Consider the following 20195-nt stretch of genomic DNA (forward strand, 5'->3'; position numbering starts at 1 on the left):
GGAGAGAGAGTGAGAGGGAGTGAGAGGGAGGCAGGGAGGCAGTCACAGCGTGTGCGTCGTTGGCCTCCAGTGCCCTGTGTTTGGGCTGAGACTAAAATTGGCTATGCTGCCATGTTCCCAGGCAATCAGCCAGCAGGTTGCAGAAATCTAGGCGTGAAAAAGTGAATGAGGGAAAAAGCACCATTTTACCTCACAGGGGAGATGATTTTATTGCAGGTCTGCTTGATTCTGCGTACAAATTTGAACTTGTACATCATTTAGTTCCTGGTTTTGCAAGTTGTGTTAATGGGCGGCGCCTCATTGAATATGAAAATCGCCATTAGAATCTTAGTGCAAGCTAATTGCAAAGATTATGATCTTATTACTTTTCCTTTTCTTCATTATTTGAGGTTTGATATTTGTCAGTATAATACAGGCCATTTTTATTTTCATTTTGTCTGACATTTAAATTGGAATAGTGGCACTCAAACCCATTGTCATGCACTTCAAACTGTCAAAAAAAAAAAACCTGTGCTTCGAGACAGGATTTTTGTATTCATGTACAGCACTGCACTCCCACTGTTTGGCCTTCAGTCAACTGAATGAAGCACGCCTGGAGTGACCCCCTATTTCAATATCCATTCATAAGTGGTTGAGCCCCCGCCGGGAATGTGCATTAGCCACTTACCCCTGAGCTAGATGATAGCAGAGAAAAATGCCTTATCTCTCCACATGGTCCACGCTCTGAATGGAGAGGCTAAAAGAGAGAGGCAGCCCTACCTGAGCCCAGGGCATGAATAGCAGTAATGGGAGGCAGGGTGCAATCTCTGCACACAGTTCTATGAAGGAAAAGGGGTGCTGTTGTGGGGTGAAGGCGTCAGTGGGGGTATGTGGGTAATTGAGTCACATGAGGAGTGAAATTATCACTTTGCTGGAGCAGCTTGCTTTGCTGTCTAATTGGAAACAATGGGAGCCTTTGAGGGACTATTTAGCAGTGCGACCCCTGGAGTAAATAGGGTGAGGTGAAGTTGTGTGACATTCCCTGCTTCGCTGCTCCCAATAGTCATGGGCAACACACTTTTAGTGCCCAAGCATGTAGAGTTCAAGGTCATTGGTGGTTATGTCTTGGAGGCTTCATGCCCAGTGCATAATTAGCTCTTTCAGACAAGCAGCAACTGAAGGCAGACATGCTTTCATTTTCCAGTGTTATCACAGGAGCGCTTCATGCAGTAAAGTAGGAGGCGGATTGAGAAAGCGAAGGAGGTTTACTATGGACCTCCCTCGAGGCACCCTGAAACACCCCGCCCACACACACACACACACACACACCACCATCCCACCTATCTGGCATGTGCTACCACTTGTGCTGTTTCATCTAGGGATAGCTGAGGACTTTTTTTTTTCAGAAAGCGCTCCTCCAAACATTTCTCAACTGAAGGGACCCCGGGGCTGTGCATCCCCCACGCCCCCTTTCTCTCTGAATGGTGTGCATGTAGAAGGTAATGATGTTGTGAATACAAAGAGGTTTGAGGTGGAAGCAGGGGAGGCAACCTGGGAATGCATTCTCGGCTATACTCAGGAGAAAGTAACGATCTGCCTTCTGAGCCCCCCCCCCCCCCCCCCCCCCCTTTTTTGTACTGTCTTTCATGTCTTTCTGCAGAGATCTCTGAGCTCAGAGCAGGATTAAGAGAGTAATTATTGACTGACTTTCTTTGAGGTAGAAGGGGGAAGAGAGAAGTGCGCCGATTGTGTCTATTTGTCTCCAGCCTAGTTTTATTAAGTGCAAAAGGGCAGTGATTACTTTTGGAGTGACCTTGGGGGATTACCCAGCACGTTATGTAATCCAGCCATTGTGTGGTGTGAGGTGCTTTTCCACACAACTGACCCCTTCTGACATATATTTGAATTATGTATTTCAACTTCAGAGAGGGAGAGCAGAATGAAAAATGTCCCTCATCAATTCAATCAGCTCTCCGCAGCTGGCTTATTCAGCCGTATTTAAATGTGCAGCGTAGGGCTACAATGGCTCACTTTAACTTGTTCAGCCAGGCTGAACTTTTAAAGTGCCTGTACAATGAGAGAGAGACGGAGAGAGAACGAGAGATTTGCAGAGAATGTGGCCATGTGGAATGTGGTCTTACCTTTTTCTTTCCCCTCCAGAAGACTCAGAACCTGAAGAGGCATTCGCGATTTCTTTTCTAATGCGCCTATGAAAGGGTGTTGCTGTCGACGGACATCAGAGAGGCAAATACAGAGTCACTGGTTCTTTTTCAAATCTGATGTATGAAAATACGCATGTGTATGAGCCCCTTTTGAAATCCCTGAGTGATGGCTTTCTGTGCATTTTCATATCAACATCTTCACATAAAGCCATCTCCACCATTCTAGCTACCTCTTATGATCCAGAGTTTCCCAGCAATGTGCTAACAGGATATAGAGCTAATGTACACCGAACGGCACAGTGGATCTTTCTCTCTCTCTGTGTTATTTTCTTTTCTCCATCTCTCTCTACCCATCTCTTTTTCTCTCTTTTCACCTGTCTCTCACTTTCTCCTTGGCCGTCTGTAGTGACAGCCTGATGATCAGTGTACAATAGCCAAATTGCTCCCGAATAATGTGATCATCGCGCTAATGGCATCTGACTCCAGTAATGAGTGCTGGCCTTTGATTGCCACGAGGCAGCGTACAGGGGCCATCTGGAGATGGCGAGCGGGGGGGGGGGGGGAAGCGCCACAGCAGCGCATACCTGGCAAACGACTCTGTGCCCCTGCCCATCAGCATCAAGAGGCTCAGCTCGCACACAAAAGCAGCCCTCAGGCTGACGCTGGCAGCCAAGCAGCGGCGCTGACTGCGGGCTGTCAGACGGAGCCTGTGGCGATGCTCAGGACAGCTGAGGCATCACCGTTGGGTCAGGCCTTTTAGCCAGCAGGGGGATAGGATGGGGGGTGATTGGTTGCACAGGGGAGGGCTGGGCACGTAGGAGCGCAGGGAAGGGGGTCGGGGGGGGGGGGGGTAGCAGGTGCAGGTCATTACTGTGACAGACCGACTGAAGGGAGAGAGGGATTTCGATTGCAAATCTATCAGCCCTCAGAAAGTCTCGGGAATTAATGCAAAAATGTGCTCCGGCTTGATCCTCCGAGTCTTTGGACTGCCTTTCGTCAAGGTTACACAGGTAGCCGGGTGTCTAAAGGACTCACAGCTCCTCCAAGAGGAGGAAAGGCTTCAAGCCAGTCTCTTGATGGCCAGAAATGAACTCCACAAATCAGTCAATTGAGCCTGTACCCAGCAGAGAGGGTCTGGGCCTCCGCCAGCTGCATCTTTGTCACTGTCCACAGAGGAGCTTTGGTAAAGGGTTTTACACTATTATCTACACTAGGGGTGTCAAACATAAGGCCCGGGGGCAAGATCCGGCCCACCAGTGGGTCCAGCTCGGCCCGCCCGATCACTTTCTTAAAGTGTGAAATTACAGTACAGTAAGACATAAACTGCATTTCTATAAAAATGAGAATCAGAATGTCTCTTAAGAATATGGAGGTTTATGAGTACAAACGTTTTGTAATTTTTTTAATCGATCCAGTAATTGCTTCAAAACAGCATAAATGTGATGTCTGCTCCGGAGGCAGAAGCGCTTATTGCTACAGGCAGCAGCGCTTGCTGCTCGCTTTGTGATGCGTTTGACGTCAAATGCGTCACAAAGCGAGGGAATCTGCAGAGGAGAGCCCAGGCAAATAAAGAGTGGGCTGACGTCTGAGTTTTTGTGTTTCTAGTTTATTGAAGAAAGACCTTAAAATAGGGTTCATCATCTAAAAACCTTCACCAATGATTTAAACATAAAGAAATATTGTCGTTATGTATGCATTATTATGCTATGATTTCACTGATCTGGCCCACTTGAGTTTAAAGTGGGCAGTATGTGGCCCCGTAACTAAAATGAGTTTGACACCCCTGATCTACACTATTTCCCTGTGTCACTGCCTGAGGAAAGGGGGAACAAACTTGGTCAAATTATAATAAAAGCACGTACTAAAGCTTGCAATGCTTAAAATTTGAGTTCCATTAACACTTTAATTAACATTATTTAACATGGATATGGAACATGGAAGTCTGTAGTAATAAAACAACTAACCATGGCTATCTAAGTGAATCAAGCCTAATGGCCCTGGCTCCAAACCACGGTGTGTCTGAGACTAAGTGTATGGGTCTTGATGTGGTCAGGTATATCAAACCTATCAATATCTAACATCAACAAAATGTCATGGTTTGGGTTTTTGTTGTTCACATAGCCATGTGCTTTTGTTTACTTCCTTGGTTGCCATGTGCTTTTGTTTTCCCTGTCTCTGTCTCTGCCGCTTTTCCTTGTGTCACTGTTCACTTGTAACCTCCTGGTGTGTCTCATTGATCCCTGCCCGCCTGTTTCTTGTGACCTTGTTGGACCTGTGTATTGAAGGCGTGTATTTCTTCAGTTCCTTGTGCTGTCCTTGTTCGTGTTTGAATTTTCCGCACTGTTTGACTGCATCCCTTGTTGTAAGTAATGACCTCTCTGTTGAAACAGGGCCTATGCGTCATGCATTTGGGTCCAGCTCAAGTTATGACACAAACCATTACAAATGTATAAACCAGAACACTTGAGTTTATACATTAATAGAAAAACTAACTGCATTTAAGGTTTACTACAACTACTGCATGAAGCCATACCAAATACACCCTAATGTAAAGAGTACATCCCTGTCTAAACCGGTACATTTGTGAGGAAGTGATCAAGGAATGATTTGGGGACGTGAATGACTCACCAATGGTGAGCACCTCTCACCCCTCCTCCCACTCTCCTTTCTCTCAGGGTGCTTCCTGTTCTTTCAGTTCCCAGGGATCCATGGAGTCAGATTGCATTTTTCTGTTCAAATTTAGACTTCATTGAGGGCTGGGAAAGCTCTATTTGTTTATATTGCTGTTTAGACTATTTGCTTTTCAAGTGGTAGTTGTTACAGCCCTGCTGTGAGATGGTTCCGTTTTCTGACATGCTTCCAAATTCACTGTTGAAGAGTAGACATATCGTCACATGGTGGAAGATTTAACTTTGATGGTTTAAAATACACTAATATGTCTTTGTTACTGTGCATATGTCACACACTGAATATTGAGTATCTCTGCAATATAATCTGCACCAATATGTGGTGTTTTATTAATTGTTTTGCACATAAATGTGTACTGGATTAGAGCATTATCATTCCATTAGGTAGAGAACCTCCACAAGAGGGCGGTCACTGACAGAACTACCTGTATGACCTGTTGCTGAAGCTTGGCTATGGCCCATGACAAGTATACAATGGAATGAAATATAAAAATATATCATGAGTGGAATATTTTCTTTATTTATTGTCAGATTTGCCATTGGCATGAGGTGACCAAGTAAAAAGCCTTGGCAGTAAGATGTTCACCACACATTATTGGCAAACAGAGAGTCAATAAAATCTATTTAATGAATACATTTTCTTTATTTATGATTAACCCTTCACATAGTTTGTCTAAAACTAGCGAGCTAACGAACGTAGGTAACGTAAGACTACTCCAACAACTAAAGCACTGATCAAATCTTGCTAGCTTGCAAACTTGTGTCACCAAAATACCTGCACCTTATAACATTGCTTTGCCTCAGTCAAATGCACATTTTTTTGACAAAGTAATGTTGGTTCTTACAGGTTATGGTTAGAAATATTTTACAAATTACCTACAGGGATTTAGGTAGTCAAATGCAAGTTATTTTGACAAAGTATGGTTAGTTCTTACAGGTTATGGTTTCCCAAACTGGAAACAGTGGTATACAAATAATGCCAAGATGGGGCTGTAGACCAAATATCCAGCTAACAATACAGCCCGAAACTTTGACGCTAGCTCCACATCAAAAACGCACAGTGGGAGAAATACAAACTATTACCGCAACACACACTGGCCACTACATCCATCCAATATGGCCGCAGTGTGACATTTTTATGCATATTTTTTCTAGTTATTTATTCATTGAATAATTATTTGGATAATAATATATATATTTTTTTTGTGGTAACAAAACTAGTGTAACAGTTGAATAAATATTTTCACCACATTTACCAGAATATACAATACCCATGAACGACTTCACAAGGCTTTACAGACCATTAATCAAGGTGTACTGTTAGTGCACTGGCACATTAAGCACAATGAGATGAATTGTTAGATGTTGTACCATGCAAAGGAATATGTATAAGAAGAAACGATGAGTGTTCATGCATTTTCCAGTTAATAAACAACTTGATATAACATGAAATAAAAATATATATATACTGTATATATATATATAATATATAACTCATATTTAAGCATGGACATATTACAAACTCTTAAAGCTTTCTTTTCTTTCTGTAGCTTGTTAAACGCACACAACTCAGTTGCGCACTTTCAGTATTAGAGGAAACGTCAGTTAACAAAACATAATTAATTGATTCCATCAGGCCACCATGCCACTTCGCTAAATAAATTATCTATTTGCCTCGGAAGAAGTATTAAACCGCCCACCATATCTTTGATGTTTGTTTTCGTGTCCAATCAGTGTTTATCATCATTGATATGTGTTTGTTTATTATTCATCCGTCCCATGCTGTGCCTCTGTTACTTTGAAAGGAGCTTGAACACTGTGTGTGAGGGTGGTTTCAGCCTCCTTTTCATCCTGTCAGATGTAACAAGTTAATTTGTGAGCGCTGCGTGATTGGCATGCTTCTCTTCTTAAAATCTGAGCTGACATTTAGATCTTTTCTCCCTGTTTTGTTTCTCTACCCAGACAGCTATAAGAAGCACAATCGTTTCTTTCAAGTTTGGCACAGCAACTTAACATGCACCTCAGGGAGTGCACAAAGTTGAGAGCAGAGAAATGGCGAAACGCAACATGGACTCTCAACAACACGCAAAGTCAGCGTGGAGCAGATGGAGGAACGAGGTCTGTGGCTATTCCCATATTTTTTCAGATGCACTCTAAGGATTGCTGCTGCCATCTTAAACCTTTTCCCCAAGGTTATCACTTGGCTGCTCACCGCTTGTTCAATATTTGTGAAGCCACTGTGAAAATGGAGAGGACACAGACTGTGTCATTGGCATTCTTGTCTTTCCCTTGTCTCTGAGCATCTCTCCCATTCTCCCCGTCACTCACTCGCGCCCATGCTCACACTATTTCTCCTCCATCTCGCCTCCGTTTGTTCTAGGGGGAGAATTTCATACCTGAGCTTCCCATTCTGATCTATTCACAGACCATACAGCCAACAGCATCACATTAGAGATGGAGATTCCGAGCCACAAAGCTGTCAAGGAGGAGCGATAAACAGAACTATGCATAATGAGGATTATAATTTAGTCAGGGTTTACTGCACTCCTGCCTGAACCAGGAGGAAAGACAGATTAAAGTTTACCGGGGCTCAGATTAAAAGTAAATCTGGGCTCTTGGCTTGAACTTTTTAATATATATTAAAAACATAAAATATTGTGCACTTCCACTGTGTATAGACTCCATCTATGTATGCAGTGTATAAATATAGAGGTGCTCTCTATAATCTGTTATATGTGAAACATTTCTAGCCTTGCTTCAGTTTGTATTGACAGCAGATATGGCCAGCATTCACAGACTGTCAGAGTTACTTTGGTCATTCTCGAGCCAAAATTGGATGATGTTCCTTTTTTCTCACATTCCACATGGAAGGTGTCACTTCTCGCAATCGAGATGACAAGCTGATGATCCCCCACTGTTGAAGGTTAAGAAGGCTCAGTACAGGGTAGGGAAAAACACAGTGAGGCTCTCAAACCTCCAAGTCATCAACAGAGAGGCACTATATATTAAGCAACAATGCACCACTGCAGAAAAGCCATGAACTGATTGCATTGTATATCAGGAGATGCTGGCATTCATTGTCATTATACCCCTAATACAGTATACTATTTTTCAAGCTATTGTGAACATGTGATAGGAGGTCTCTGCAACTGATTGTCAATTGTGTTACACTCATCTGTAATTCATACGAATTGGAAGATACTAGTCATTGCAGGTCCTAAGTTTATTTTGACAAAGGTAAGATATGTATGTCTGTGTCAAGAATTTGCCATAAAAGTAGTAAATTAGTTTATTGTTCATTCATGGGTCCTCGTCATATATAAATATGGGTGTAGCTTAGTTTAGCACCTCCCTCCACAACACTTTAAGTTCACTTATGGAATAAACGGGGAGCTGACAATAAAGCCTTTGTAAACTTTGTAAAGCAGACACAGGTTATAGCCAGGCAGCTGAAAAAAGGATCTACCGTTGACACATAGGTTGTGGTAAATGAAGTTTTCAACCATGAGTATGAAACCACAGACTGTTAGGGGAGAGGCAAGAGGAAAATGAGGGGCCTTGGGTCTGGGGGAGTCGTGTGAGTTGGTAGGTTTCCCCAGACTGTTTCTCCTGGCCACAAAAGAGACTTCTTTTTTAACAAACAGAGTAATCATGTGTCGGGATAAAACCACAATACATACCATTTCAAAGAGAGAGTTATAAATGACATGAAAAAAACTATATATTCAAATTGGGACAGTGTGTACAAATGGCAGACATTGCCCTATCTTAAAAAAGTTTTTCAAGCTCTTCAGATTTCATTGCATATATGTACTTAGTCATGGAACCATATCGAGTTACATAAAAGATATGGTGTCTGCACCACAAAAATGTACAGATAGTAATGAAGTAATGTAGTGCAGATACAGCCTGCTTTCTACAGGCAGTGAAATTGAGTTATGCTGACCCTTTTCATATGTCTTAATTTGAAAATCCCACCCACAAAGTTTAGTTTGTCTCTTGGGAAAGGCTGTCGACTGTGTTTAAATATAGGAGGAACATTCCATTTGCACACAGAAGAGTCTCAAATGTATCTGTGCCGTTGATGGGTTTCCATAGTGCAGAGTGAACGTAGCATAGTTTCACAATCTTGTGGTAAACCTTGACAGTCTTTCCGCATGACACTTAGAAACGGTTCCTTTATTTTTTCACTGGTACAGGACAGAAATAGCGCAATAACTAGTGTGAGTATACTTCATCATTACATGATATGCTGCCTCCAGCTATTAAAGGCTACTGGACTACCACTATGAGTCACAATATTCATTTTCAGTCAAAGGAGAGGCTGCATCAATTAGTATGAGAAACAAAAAGGTCCTTTCATCCTCATCAAGTGTGTAATTAGACTGAATGAGAGGACAGAGAGAGGGAGACGGAGAGAGAGTCAGAGTTATGGATTACTTTTTAAAGTGTGTCATTTGAGTGAATGAGAAGACAGTGAGAAAGAGAAGGGGAAAAAGAGAGAGAGAGAGCGAGAAGGGCAGGGCTATGCATTATTTTTCCGTACAGGGGCGTCATGTTGCTGAGACTGGAGGTGGGAGGCTTTCCTGAGGTTTTTTGGGGTGTTGCAGGGCGTCACTCTGGGGCCTCCCTCTGCCCAGCCCCTTCCATGAGAATGAGTTGCAGGGCTGCTCAGGTCCCAAACTGGAAGGCAGTGCTTTGAATGGAGAACGAGACTCGGCTGCACCGGTAACATGAGAGTCCTGCCCCTGGTAGCGTGTGCCTTCTTGGCCCTGCTTTGTCTGCCTGATCTCGGCCACGGAGGTAAGAACTAAATCTAAATCAGACTTTCATCTATTTATAACATGACCTGTCAGGGCAGCAGAGAGTTGACACTTGGGGTCCTCCGCGGTCATCTCAGATTCCTGGAGCACTCCATTCAATCCAAATCAACTTCAAGATCCCCCCCCCCCCCCTCTTCCTACCAACAACCTTTCCATAGAGCTGGGTTAGATATGTGTCTTGTATTTAGTCATTGCATTTGTGAGAGTGCAGTGCCTTCAGTGTGAGAGTCCTGAGAAGGAGACAGAGTGTTATGTCAGTGTGCCGATGCCGCTGCTGCAGCTGCCGCCGCCGCAGCCCGTTTTTACAGGGACGTGTGTGGGAGGGCCGTGACTGAGGACTGTGTGGCAGTTAGGTGCGGGAAGGTGAACTGAGGTCCCCCTTTCTGCATGCTGTGAAAGACTCATTCAGATAGAATGAGAGGAAGGACGCATGAGGGAGAAGGCAAGCGAAGGAGAGAGAGAGAGAGGAAGAGCGTGAGCCAGAGCTCTGCTGGGGCTCACACAAGGCAGTGAGTCTTCAGGGTGGGTGGGAGAGGGGGAAGGTTTTGCCGGTCTCGGACAATGAGCCTACAGTGCTGTGCGAGATTTCAGATGCAGTAGCAGCACCTCACTTGTTAGATTCGTTTCCTTCCAGGAGTTTCTCGCAGATTTGAGGTGGCGGTGGTGGTAGGGGGGGGGCTCTGGCATCTGCTGTGTCTGGGAGGGAAGTGGGTGCTGGCCAAACAGCTTTGCCCTAAATAAGACATGGGGGAATGAAGAGATGCCTTTCAGGGCTCATTGGATCCCTCACAAGACTGTACACATGGCACTTTGGCAGGGATGGGCTCGCCTTTGTGTAGATGTTTAGGCGTGTTTCCTGTTGTTTTTTTTTTTATTTTATTGACTTCTTTTCTTCAGAGGAACCTCTGGGGCCGTATTCACAAAGCCTTTTATCTTACCACTAGGAGTGCTCCTAACTCGCGCTAAAACCTTTTACGTAGGAGTAATTTCTTAAAAGTGATTCACAACGGCTCTGAGACCTACTCATACTAAGGATAATACCAACTCCTAAGCTTAAGATAAAAACTCCGTTGCTATGGATGACGTCGCTTCTCATGCACGAGTTTAGAAGGGGTGAGGACGGTGATTGGTTGTTGACAGGCTCTCTCATTAAAAACTCATTCGTGACGTCTCTCTAACAATCCCACTATATCGACTGAAAATAAGAGAATAACCTAGGCTTCAAATTAAGTCATATTAAATAGTTATGGACAGTGCAGTTAGCAGAATGCACACGCATGATGACAAGTTTGTGCATCCAACGGGAATGACACTTAGCACGTTAAGAGAAATATAAAGCGATCAATATAAAATATGGCAATTGCATGTAATCAAGGCAGTAATAATTAAAGCACCCAGCAAACTGTTAGGATATTATATTTCCAGCCCTTGACCACTTCAAATATCAGCACATACGGCCCTTCAAGCCCTCCAATCTTAATTGATCAAAGCGAAACGAACGTGAACCGTAGCCTAGGCGAAAGCCTACTGGTCCCAATAGCCACTGTCACCCCAGCGGCATCCAGCTGGTAAGTTCTCAAAAACCTGCGACCGCTCTCCGTTGAAATGCACCAGTCATCGGTACATCCAGGCCACGGTGGACGAATTCTTGTAATGTTTCCTGCGATCGCCATGGAATTTACTTTGATATTGTGTAATAAGCGATTGTCTGGATAAACTGTTGGATGATGTGGGGTCTACAGTGCGTTGATAGTTTGATGAATTAAACGGCTGACTGATGATTCCCAGTGTCGTCAGTTGCGTTTTCCGCGAAGCCAAACAAAAATCTTTATGTTTCCAAACATTTCACTTCGGGACACATCGTTGTTTAAAGGCGTCATTGCATCCCGCGCTAATTCTACGACAATATTAATACAGGTATTAATATTCACGGTTTAAGCAATGTCTTTTATCAATTCCAAGTCGGCTGCAGCCATCTTACGATTTTTTGTGAATAGGTCTTAGTGATTTAGGAGTCCTCATGAGGAGTTTTAAGCTGTCCTAGACTTAGGTGCTACTTTTAGGGATAAAATATTTTGTGAATTGCTCTTAGTAAAAAAAATTAGGAGTCCTACATTTAAGACTGACACGCCCATTATTTTTAGGAGTTTCTCCTAAATTCGCCACTTATGACCTACTTTTAGCCCTAAGATTCTTTGTGAATACGGCCCCTGATCTCCAAAATAGGCAAGCCTTTAGAAGAATGCTCTCACTTAGCACTTTGGGTAGAAGAAGCTCTTCTGAGCTCAGATCTCAATGGCATTGGATCAAAGGTGTGTGATTTGCTGTGTGCTACAGAGATTGGACCAGATTTTACTGTGCATGAATGTTGATGTGCTCAGCCACTCCTTGAATGTGTCCAAATGTGACCATTCCTCTTCTCTTAACTTCCAACGGACTGCATCTTGTCAGTTAAAATGAGAGTAACCACTCAAACAACTTTAATAAAGACAAGGCAGTCTCTCTTCCCTAAAGTGTTATCCATTACAAAAGAAAGTGCTAGAATGGGAATTTGAATCAATATCCAGACAGCTATTAAACACAGCGCTAACCACCCATGTGCACTGCTAACCTATTGACCTGTTGCTTAGCTCCTGATGGGAACCACATGTGTCTGTGAGGGTCCCCCTACCCCCAAAATCTTTCCGCCAGCCTTAGTCTGTCAGTGAGAGCCAGTGGTCACCCTGTGAGCTACCTGGAATGTTTGTGAAACTGACCTCACTTCCTAAACCATGTTTACATTTCGGCCTTCTATCACCAAGAGCAGCAGGAGCTCCATCTGTGCTGCTGCTCCTGCCACCTTGTGAGGGCAGCAGTCGGCTTACGCCCTCGCCCATCACTGCGTCCAACAGAACCAGGGTGTGGCTCTGCCTGTGTGTTCAGCTATGAAGGGTGTGTGCAGAGGAGAGACAGACTAGCCCAAACCCTCTCGAGAGAAGAAGTGTCATCGTTTAGATCCAAAAGTATGTTTTAATTTCATCATTGTATTGCTAGGGCATTGAATTGCATGTTATTATATTCCTGTTGCAACATTTGAAGCAGATTACAACCAATACTCAGAGAAAATCCAGATATGCAGGATTTTAATGGTGTGTCCAGAAAATAAAGCAAGAGTATGACCATTCAATATTCAACAGCTCCTCGCAAGATCTGCATTTTCAGAGAGAGCAGCCTGTTTGGTAATGTGTTTATGCCCTAATTTTCCTCGTTGTATGGGGATTTGCATCTCCAGACAGAACAGATCTCCTCACGTCTATTATGTCACCGTGGCAACACTCTAAATAAATAGCGATTTCATTTCGCCTGTCTAAGAGCTTTTGAAGCTATACAAGGAGCTGCTGTGTGGCTCAGAAGTTAACAGAGCAAACATAGTAACTATGGCCTTCTACAAGGGAGATTAATAAGGACAATATTAGCTTTAGGAAATTGATGAGATTAGACCAGAAATGTAGGCTCCTCTTTCACAGCCTTCCCAGGTAGCCTCAACACTGGACATAGATGGACCAGACTGTCAAAGCAAGGTTTGATGGCATACTACATGCTTCACAGCTGGGTCTTTTGTTTGTTTACTGTAATGTAAACTAACCAGGGAGTGGCATTTGCATAAACTTTAGTTATGGCGCCAGTATACACATACACACGTGGATGACTGTATTTATCCAAACCTGCTTTCATTTCATGTACTTAGTTAACAACCCCTCAATTACACCACCGCATATTTCTTTTTCTTGGGTCTCGCCTTGCACAATTGAGAGGTATCACAGTTTGAGCCCAGTAGCTGTTATGGCCCTCTGCTGGATAAATGTAGTATTGGAGATCTTTGGCTCACTTCTGCACTGGTCCAGGAGCTCTACTATAATCCTCTTTATTAAACCATATGGAAATTACAGCTTCATAAAAAGAAGAAAAAGTCAAGTCAGAGAGTGCTTTAATGAAGTGCAGAAGCCTCCTCTTCTCATCCCGCCTGCTTTGGACGTCAACTTTGAGCCGTCTTCAGCTGCTGTCCTGATTTATTGATGTCCTGTAAGGCAGTGGCTGGAGGCAAACACCATCATACAGATGCATCATAAAGCAGACTGGACTGAGTTGCCTGTATGTTAACTCTAGTGATCTTAAATATGGTTAGCCAGTTGCCTCTGCATTATTCAGTGCTACTTTGGCTCAGGTCATTGGAATACCAACCTCCCTGCAACATTCACAGCTTCCATTTTGTGGTAAAAGAACACACACACGCGAGGTGTCAACCCTACACAATGTGTGACTGTCCTGAGCAGTGGGGTCAGGGGGCACTCTGTGGAATGCTGCCATGTTTTTTTTCTTGTTGTGTAAGTGAAGTTAAGTCAACAATCCATCTGAACCTAACCCTAAATGATTCTCCATCCTCCTTCTCAGTCAGATTCAGCTGGGCATCATTACAAAAGGTGACAGAGTGGCTATCATTTATTTGTGATTGCTATACTATACTATACTATTATGAAACGTGCTCTTGAAAGGGCAACCATTTGCCATCATACCAACACTATGTTGTTTGCAGCTACACCGACTTGTCAAGTGACATTGTCTAGTATATTTGGAGGATGCCATTCGTGCATATTTTATGAGAGAGCTGTGACTTGGCAGCCCTCAGCCGTGTCTCACGCCGTGTTTGTTTTCTTGAAAAGTTCCATCCTGTTTTGTCCCAAATTTTAAAAAGGCAGTCAGAGAAAGCCCTTCTTCAGCACATTTATGTTTCATGTTAATTCTTTAGAAAAGTTCAGCTTCAGAGGACTCTATACACACATATCTGTAAATGTGAAGAAACTATGCAGGAACAGATGTTTGTAGTGCGCTTGTTTCCACTGTGTCTTATATGGTGAGGCAATCTGTGACCAAAAAAAGCACTTGGCGAGAACGTTCCTAAGGAGTTGACTGTGGTTTTCCATCTTTCTGGAGTAAGAGACTGTTGAAAATAAAGACAAACATCAGCCAAGATAGTAACTTGTAACATTGTTGTTTTAGGATACCATGACACTAGGCTGTAAAATGATAATTTCCTTATCTTATTTCTAAATATTTTCTAACTTATCAGTCAGTCTTGCATCTGGTTTGGCAGTTATTGTATTGCTAGAATTTTGATTTAAGTGCCTTGTACTTAGTTTCCTTACATAGGCAAGTCTTTTGGATAAAGAAAAAACTTTCTGATCGTATCTTCAAGGATGTTATGCTAACCATTATCAGACAAGTATTTAAGAAGATTCTTTTTCTGTTGCAAGCACTTCTATGGGAAATAGTTCATGTACAACGCTTTTATCGCATCAGTTCACAACTGAAACCTCATAACCAGAGCCACAGAATGTCTTTTTTAGCACTTAGACACAACCATATAGACACAGGCATGTTAGAAGTCCCAATGATCAGATGGCAAATCTGATGCTGCCCATCTGCACATAATGATAAGGCAATTCTGTGTTTTTGTTGCTTGGAGACCAGTACTGCTGTAAAAAGCTCTCCGGGGCTTGAGTGGTTTTTAGTGGTGGTTCACATGGTTTAGTGACTAATGAAGGCCGATTCAGGGGTGCCCGAGATCCGCTGCCACCGGACGAGGGTGAAAACCCAGGGGAGGAGCGATGAGTCACTGAGTCATGAGACAGCCCGGGAGGGAAGCAGACATCAGAGACACTCTGTGACAGAAGACCGGCTCCTTAGCCGCAGGCCTCAGAAACAGACCACCTCCATTTCTCATCTCGGCAAAATAAACATGGTCTGTAGCTCCAAGAATCTAGGGACAATCATTTACGGTTGATCTGTCTTGGTCCTAAATTTGTTTCTCTCTCTCTCTCGCTCTCTCTCTCTCTCTCTGTCTCTCTCTCTCTCTGTCTCTCTCTCTCTCTCTCTCTCTCTCTCTCTCTTTTTCTCTCTCCCTTAAAACTGGACTTATGGAAGGAATGCACAGCATGGATCTCAAGGGTGTTCTCTTTTCTTCAGTTTTCTTTTTCTATTTCCATGTCTGCGGTTTCTGAGCAGTGTCCACCCAGGTTTCAAAAAAAAAAAAAAAAAACACTTTTGAAATCCTACTGTTTCCAGAGACTTTAAAATAAATATTCTTTGTTCACCCTGCTGGATGAAATATGAATATCCCTTCACAAAGACATGGCTTGCCACCATCCGGTTCTAAGTGGGCAGAGGAATTTGAGAGAGCATTTCCAACAGGGAGCGAAGCCTTGTCAGAGTCTTGTCAGGGCTAACTCCTATCCTATCAGACTCTGTCAGACCTGAAGTGTTATGAGTAATTTGCGCCCAGGTCTTTGTCATTGCCCAGACCCCTGGAGAGAGAGAATCAAGTGACCTGAGAAGGGCTGGGCCTCTGGCTGCTGACAAGCTTGAAACCAGTGTGCTGGATAAATATAGTCACAACGTGCATATGGAGAGGGAGAGGGAGAGGGAGAGGGAGAGGGAGAGCAATGCAAGCTTTGTGTGTCGGAGTGGGTCCCGGGTGCTGGTGAATGGTGGGGGCTACTCTCCCATGAACACACATCCAGATGCAGTTTGTTTGCAGCCATGTCGTCATCCCTTAGTCACGAAAGGCCCTAAATATCCAGAGGAAGAACTGTCTACTGTTGAGCCACTGCAGCTGAAAGTGAAGGCCGTCTGGCTTGTGCCGGGTTCAGAATCACATGACATCGATCTTGGGAGAAGACACACTCTCATTCTCAGTGGCTCCCATTTCAAACTGTAGTTGCATCACTTTTCAAATTTAGCTCAGTTTCTAGTGTCATTACGCCGAGTTATTCGTAGCAAATGAGTGGTTCATTGTATATGGTTGTATAGTTGTATATGGAGTTATACGATATACTCAGTCATTTTGTGTCCCAACCTGCCAAATTGTGCTGTAGCCTTTTTTAACAGCTGTACAGCAAAACAAATTTGATTTGATTTTCAACATAAAATCTATTTTTGAGCGACAATCTATAGGCAATAGTATTATGGCAGGAACAATTTGAGCTCAACTAAAAACATTTGCTAAACATAGGCTGAATGATTTGTAATCCATGTCTGAATAGATTTTTCTTTATTAATAACAAACGCTAAAATAAACGATGCCTGCACTTATAACCAAGTATTTACACAGTTAAGCAGATCCCAAAAGGGTGTTACTGTCAGCTCCAATATATGATCACTTGACTACCCATGAGGTGACGCATCAGGAGCGCAATTATATTTGGACTTGCCAATGGAATCAAATGTTTATTGGCCCTTAACTCCATAGTATTGCTTTAAATGTCAATAGGTGCTATACAATCATTACTTAAAAGGCAGAAGGTTCATCTTTAAATGACCATAGTTGCTATACAATCATTACTTAATGGGCAGAAGGCTCATCTTAAAATCGGAAAATATTTAGGCAGAATCTTATGATTCCAAGGTCTTCAAACATTATTAAAAAACGCAAGTGAATAATAAAGGAATGTTTTGAATTCAGAGAAATAAAATACTAATCATTGCATGCTTCACCCAGATGTTTGAGTTTTTTTTAAAGTGGGTAGAGCCAAATCCACACAAACAGAACAAGACTGTCCCTTGAATTTTCATGGTTATTAAATACATGACACAATGTACATAAAAACCACATTAGATAAGAAACAATGGAATGCCCTGATGTAATCCCACTAAAAGCTAGTTGTTTCATTCATTTTATAAATATACCCTAATAAAGAAGCTATAATAACTTCCAATTACATAACTTCTGCATACACAAGCTACTCCTGAACGTCTTTTTTGAGTGTTCTGTCAACCCCAACATGGACTTCACTGGACATGTTTTAGTCATCACACTTAAAGAAAGTAAAAAAGAAAAATGAAATGCTTTTCATATGGGAATGGAGCATAATCTATATCCCAAATCTCACATTGTTGGAATGAGAAAGTTCAGGCGTCACCTGACATCTGGCTTTGTGTAAAATTCCAGGAACACTCTGTGGTTGAGTGTAGGAAGGGTTTGCGACTTGATATTGTGAATCTTTGTACAACTGGAGAAAGAGAAAAGAACATGGGAGTGTCAACTCTGTTCAGGTGTCTGGACCCCAAATACAGCAAGATATGGTCAGTTTTCATGCACCGTCATTAACTGGCTTTAGTATCATGCCTTGATAACGTTTGGCTTCACATAACCACACATCTTTCCCACTGCTGCATGCTAAGTTTGACGAGTAAGGTAAAATTGAGTAGATCTCCCTCTAAATACTATATTCAAAAAAATGTGCTATTCATGGGGTGTAATGCATTCCATGACAATCTGTGAATCCATATATTCTAGGTGTTCATTTCCTGTAGTGAGCATATTGTGTGGTGCAAACACGGGTTTTCTGCAGTTCAACAATACTGCCCAGAAACAGGGTGCCAAACAGTGAGTACTAACACCCAATAAAACCATTGATAACGGGGCCATAATTGGCCCAGAACATAAACGTCGAGGACCTTATTCACAAAGTATAACCACTAAGTCAAAAGGAAAAGCAAGATCTCCTCTGCATTTACAAGTTAATGTAGTTATTTTAGAGCCCTTGTCCAGTGTTTCAGAGACATTTGAAATGAACCTGCTGTGGCCATTATGAAGGCATTCTTCAAGAGGTCTTGTGTAACCTTGGTGCTGGTAACATCTGTATTCATGGGGTGCCATTGTAGTGTGTATTGTGACAATACTACAAGATTATGTTTCTAGAATGCATAACAGGAAAATGGTATAACACAGTGGTTAAGGAGTTTTTTCTAAAAGTAGCTTGTACTTCATTTGTTTGCTGGATTTGAAAGGAGAATTTAAAACATATACTTTTATGAATGCACAAACCCTCATGAACTTCCTTATCTGTCTGATTTAATATCTCTTTACGTGAAGATCGCTGCTGTTGGTGGTTCATCAGATTATGGAAACCATTTTGGTTGAATGTTATATTATAAATGTCCGTCTGCTGTTGCCATGGTAGAGAGGGATTTGATGCACTGGTAACACAACCAACGCCCTTAACCTCAGTCCAGCACTGTCTAACCATGTGGCCAGTAGACACAGCAGAAGAACTTATTCTGACCTAATGTTGCTATAAATATTTGTTACAACACATAAACTTAGTCATTTTTGTCTCGGGGCATCAGTTGATTCTGAAACCTCTTTTTTCCTTTTTTTTAATGGAGTGAGTTGTTGGCCAAATAACCAGAAGCCTACAGGTTAAGTCAGCACAAAGGCCCCTTTTTTAAAACAGTAGACCTGTGAAAAATATCTTTTCACGCGACTTGTTTGCTTTTTCGGTGCAGTTTCACGTGTCCCACCCGGCCCCTCCTGTCTGAGGTGGATTCGCCCTCCGCCTCATAAAAAGTAAAAAAAGAAACGTTTTCTTCCCAGGGCAGCTGCAAAGAAACCGCCTCAAAAGTCTGGCATGAGGGAGCCTGCAGGAAAGCTGTGTGTTTTAAAACTCAGCGCACATTCCGCACATGTGAGCACCAGGACTGCTACTGAGAACGCTGCGTGCTGAGAGGCGTTGTCTCTCGCGCTTAGACGCGTTGTCTCTTGCGCTTCAAAGAGCTCCGTTTGCTAGACTCAAGCAAGTGTGTTTGTGTTACCCATATGCTCCAAATGGCCTAATTGACTCCAGCATGCACTTCATCACTCAAAATGAGCATCGAGTGATGGGGGTGGTGTTTAGGCCCACTGTTTTCAGCCCTGAAAGACCCCGGGAGGAAAGACCACCCCTGGGGCAGAAATTTATGGTGAGGTAAAGAGGCAAAATTCACTGTGAATTTGACTTAAGAAGAATGTCGTCACTTTAGCAGTGCTATTTACATTTCCATTAGGTGTACTCAGAGGAAATGCATATCTAATGCCTTTACTTAGCTGCATGTTGTAAGAGGACAAGTTGGCTTTTTAGGATGTGCCCTCACACACACAGGCAGTGGCGTATACCCGGGGGAATAGACATCATGCATAGGAAGATGAAAGCTCAAGGTGCAACAAAGCAGAAGACACGAAAGATGTTAGTCAGTTTGAGTCTTCAGAGCAAAGAACTTGAACGATTTTTTTTATATTGATTTGTTCACTGTGCTTTGGTTGTGACCGCATGTTTCTCAAGAATGAATTGAACGAAATGTAACTACGTACTGTATGCGCAACGTTAGCTATAGTATTCCTGCCACACACACACACAAACTACAGTTGCATGTATGATGGCTGTGTAAGTTCAACACCCTGTCATGCTCATTACTCTTCAGCTGCGGGTGGCGGTGCATATGTAGAGCTGTGACTGCGTGGTTACGGTTGGCGTGTGGCTGTGGCTTCGGGGGCTGATACTGTAAGCCCGACGCATACTGCAGCGCATTGTGAGGGGTGGTGCTGCAGTCCTGCGGTCGCAGTTCATCTCAGCCCATCTTTGCTTGTCATTACCACTGATGGATGGCCCCTTAAAATACTCATCCTTCCAGAGGAATTCTCTCCCAACATTCACACGTTGGTAAACACATGATCGCACTTCATAACAGAG

General features: G+C 43.0%; 1 protein-coding gene across 1 annotated transcript in view; it reads left to right on the forward strand.

Moving 5' to 3' along the window:
* The first annotated feature begins 9517 nt into the window (after positions 1–9517).
* Positions 9518–20195, forward strand: part of cspg4 (chondroitin sulfate proteoglycan 4) — a 38602-nt gene continuing 27924 nt past the window's right edge. Inside the window, exon 1 of the mRNA XM_080842929.1 lies at positions 9518–9631. Within this exon, the coding sequence (XP_080699055.1) occupies positions 9562–9631 (70 nt within the window). The 5' untranslated portion in view covers positions 9518–9561. The remainder of the gene's footprint in view (positions 9632–20195) is intronic.

Source organism: Sprattus sprattus, assembly GCF_963457725.1.
Source record: "Sprattus sprattus genome assembly, chromosome: 7".
Classification (NCBI taxonomy): Eukaryota; Metazoa; Chordata; class Actinopteri; order Clupeiformes; family Clupeidae; genus Sprattus; species Sprattus sprattus.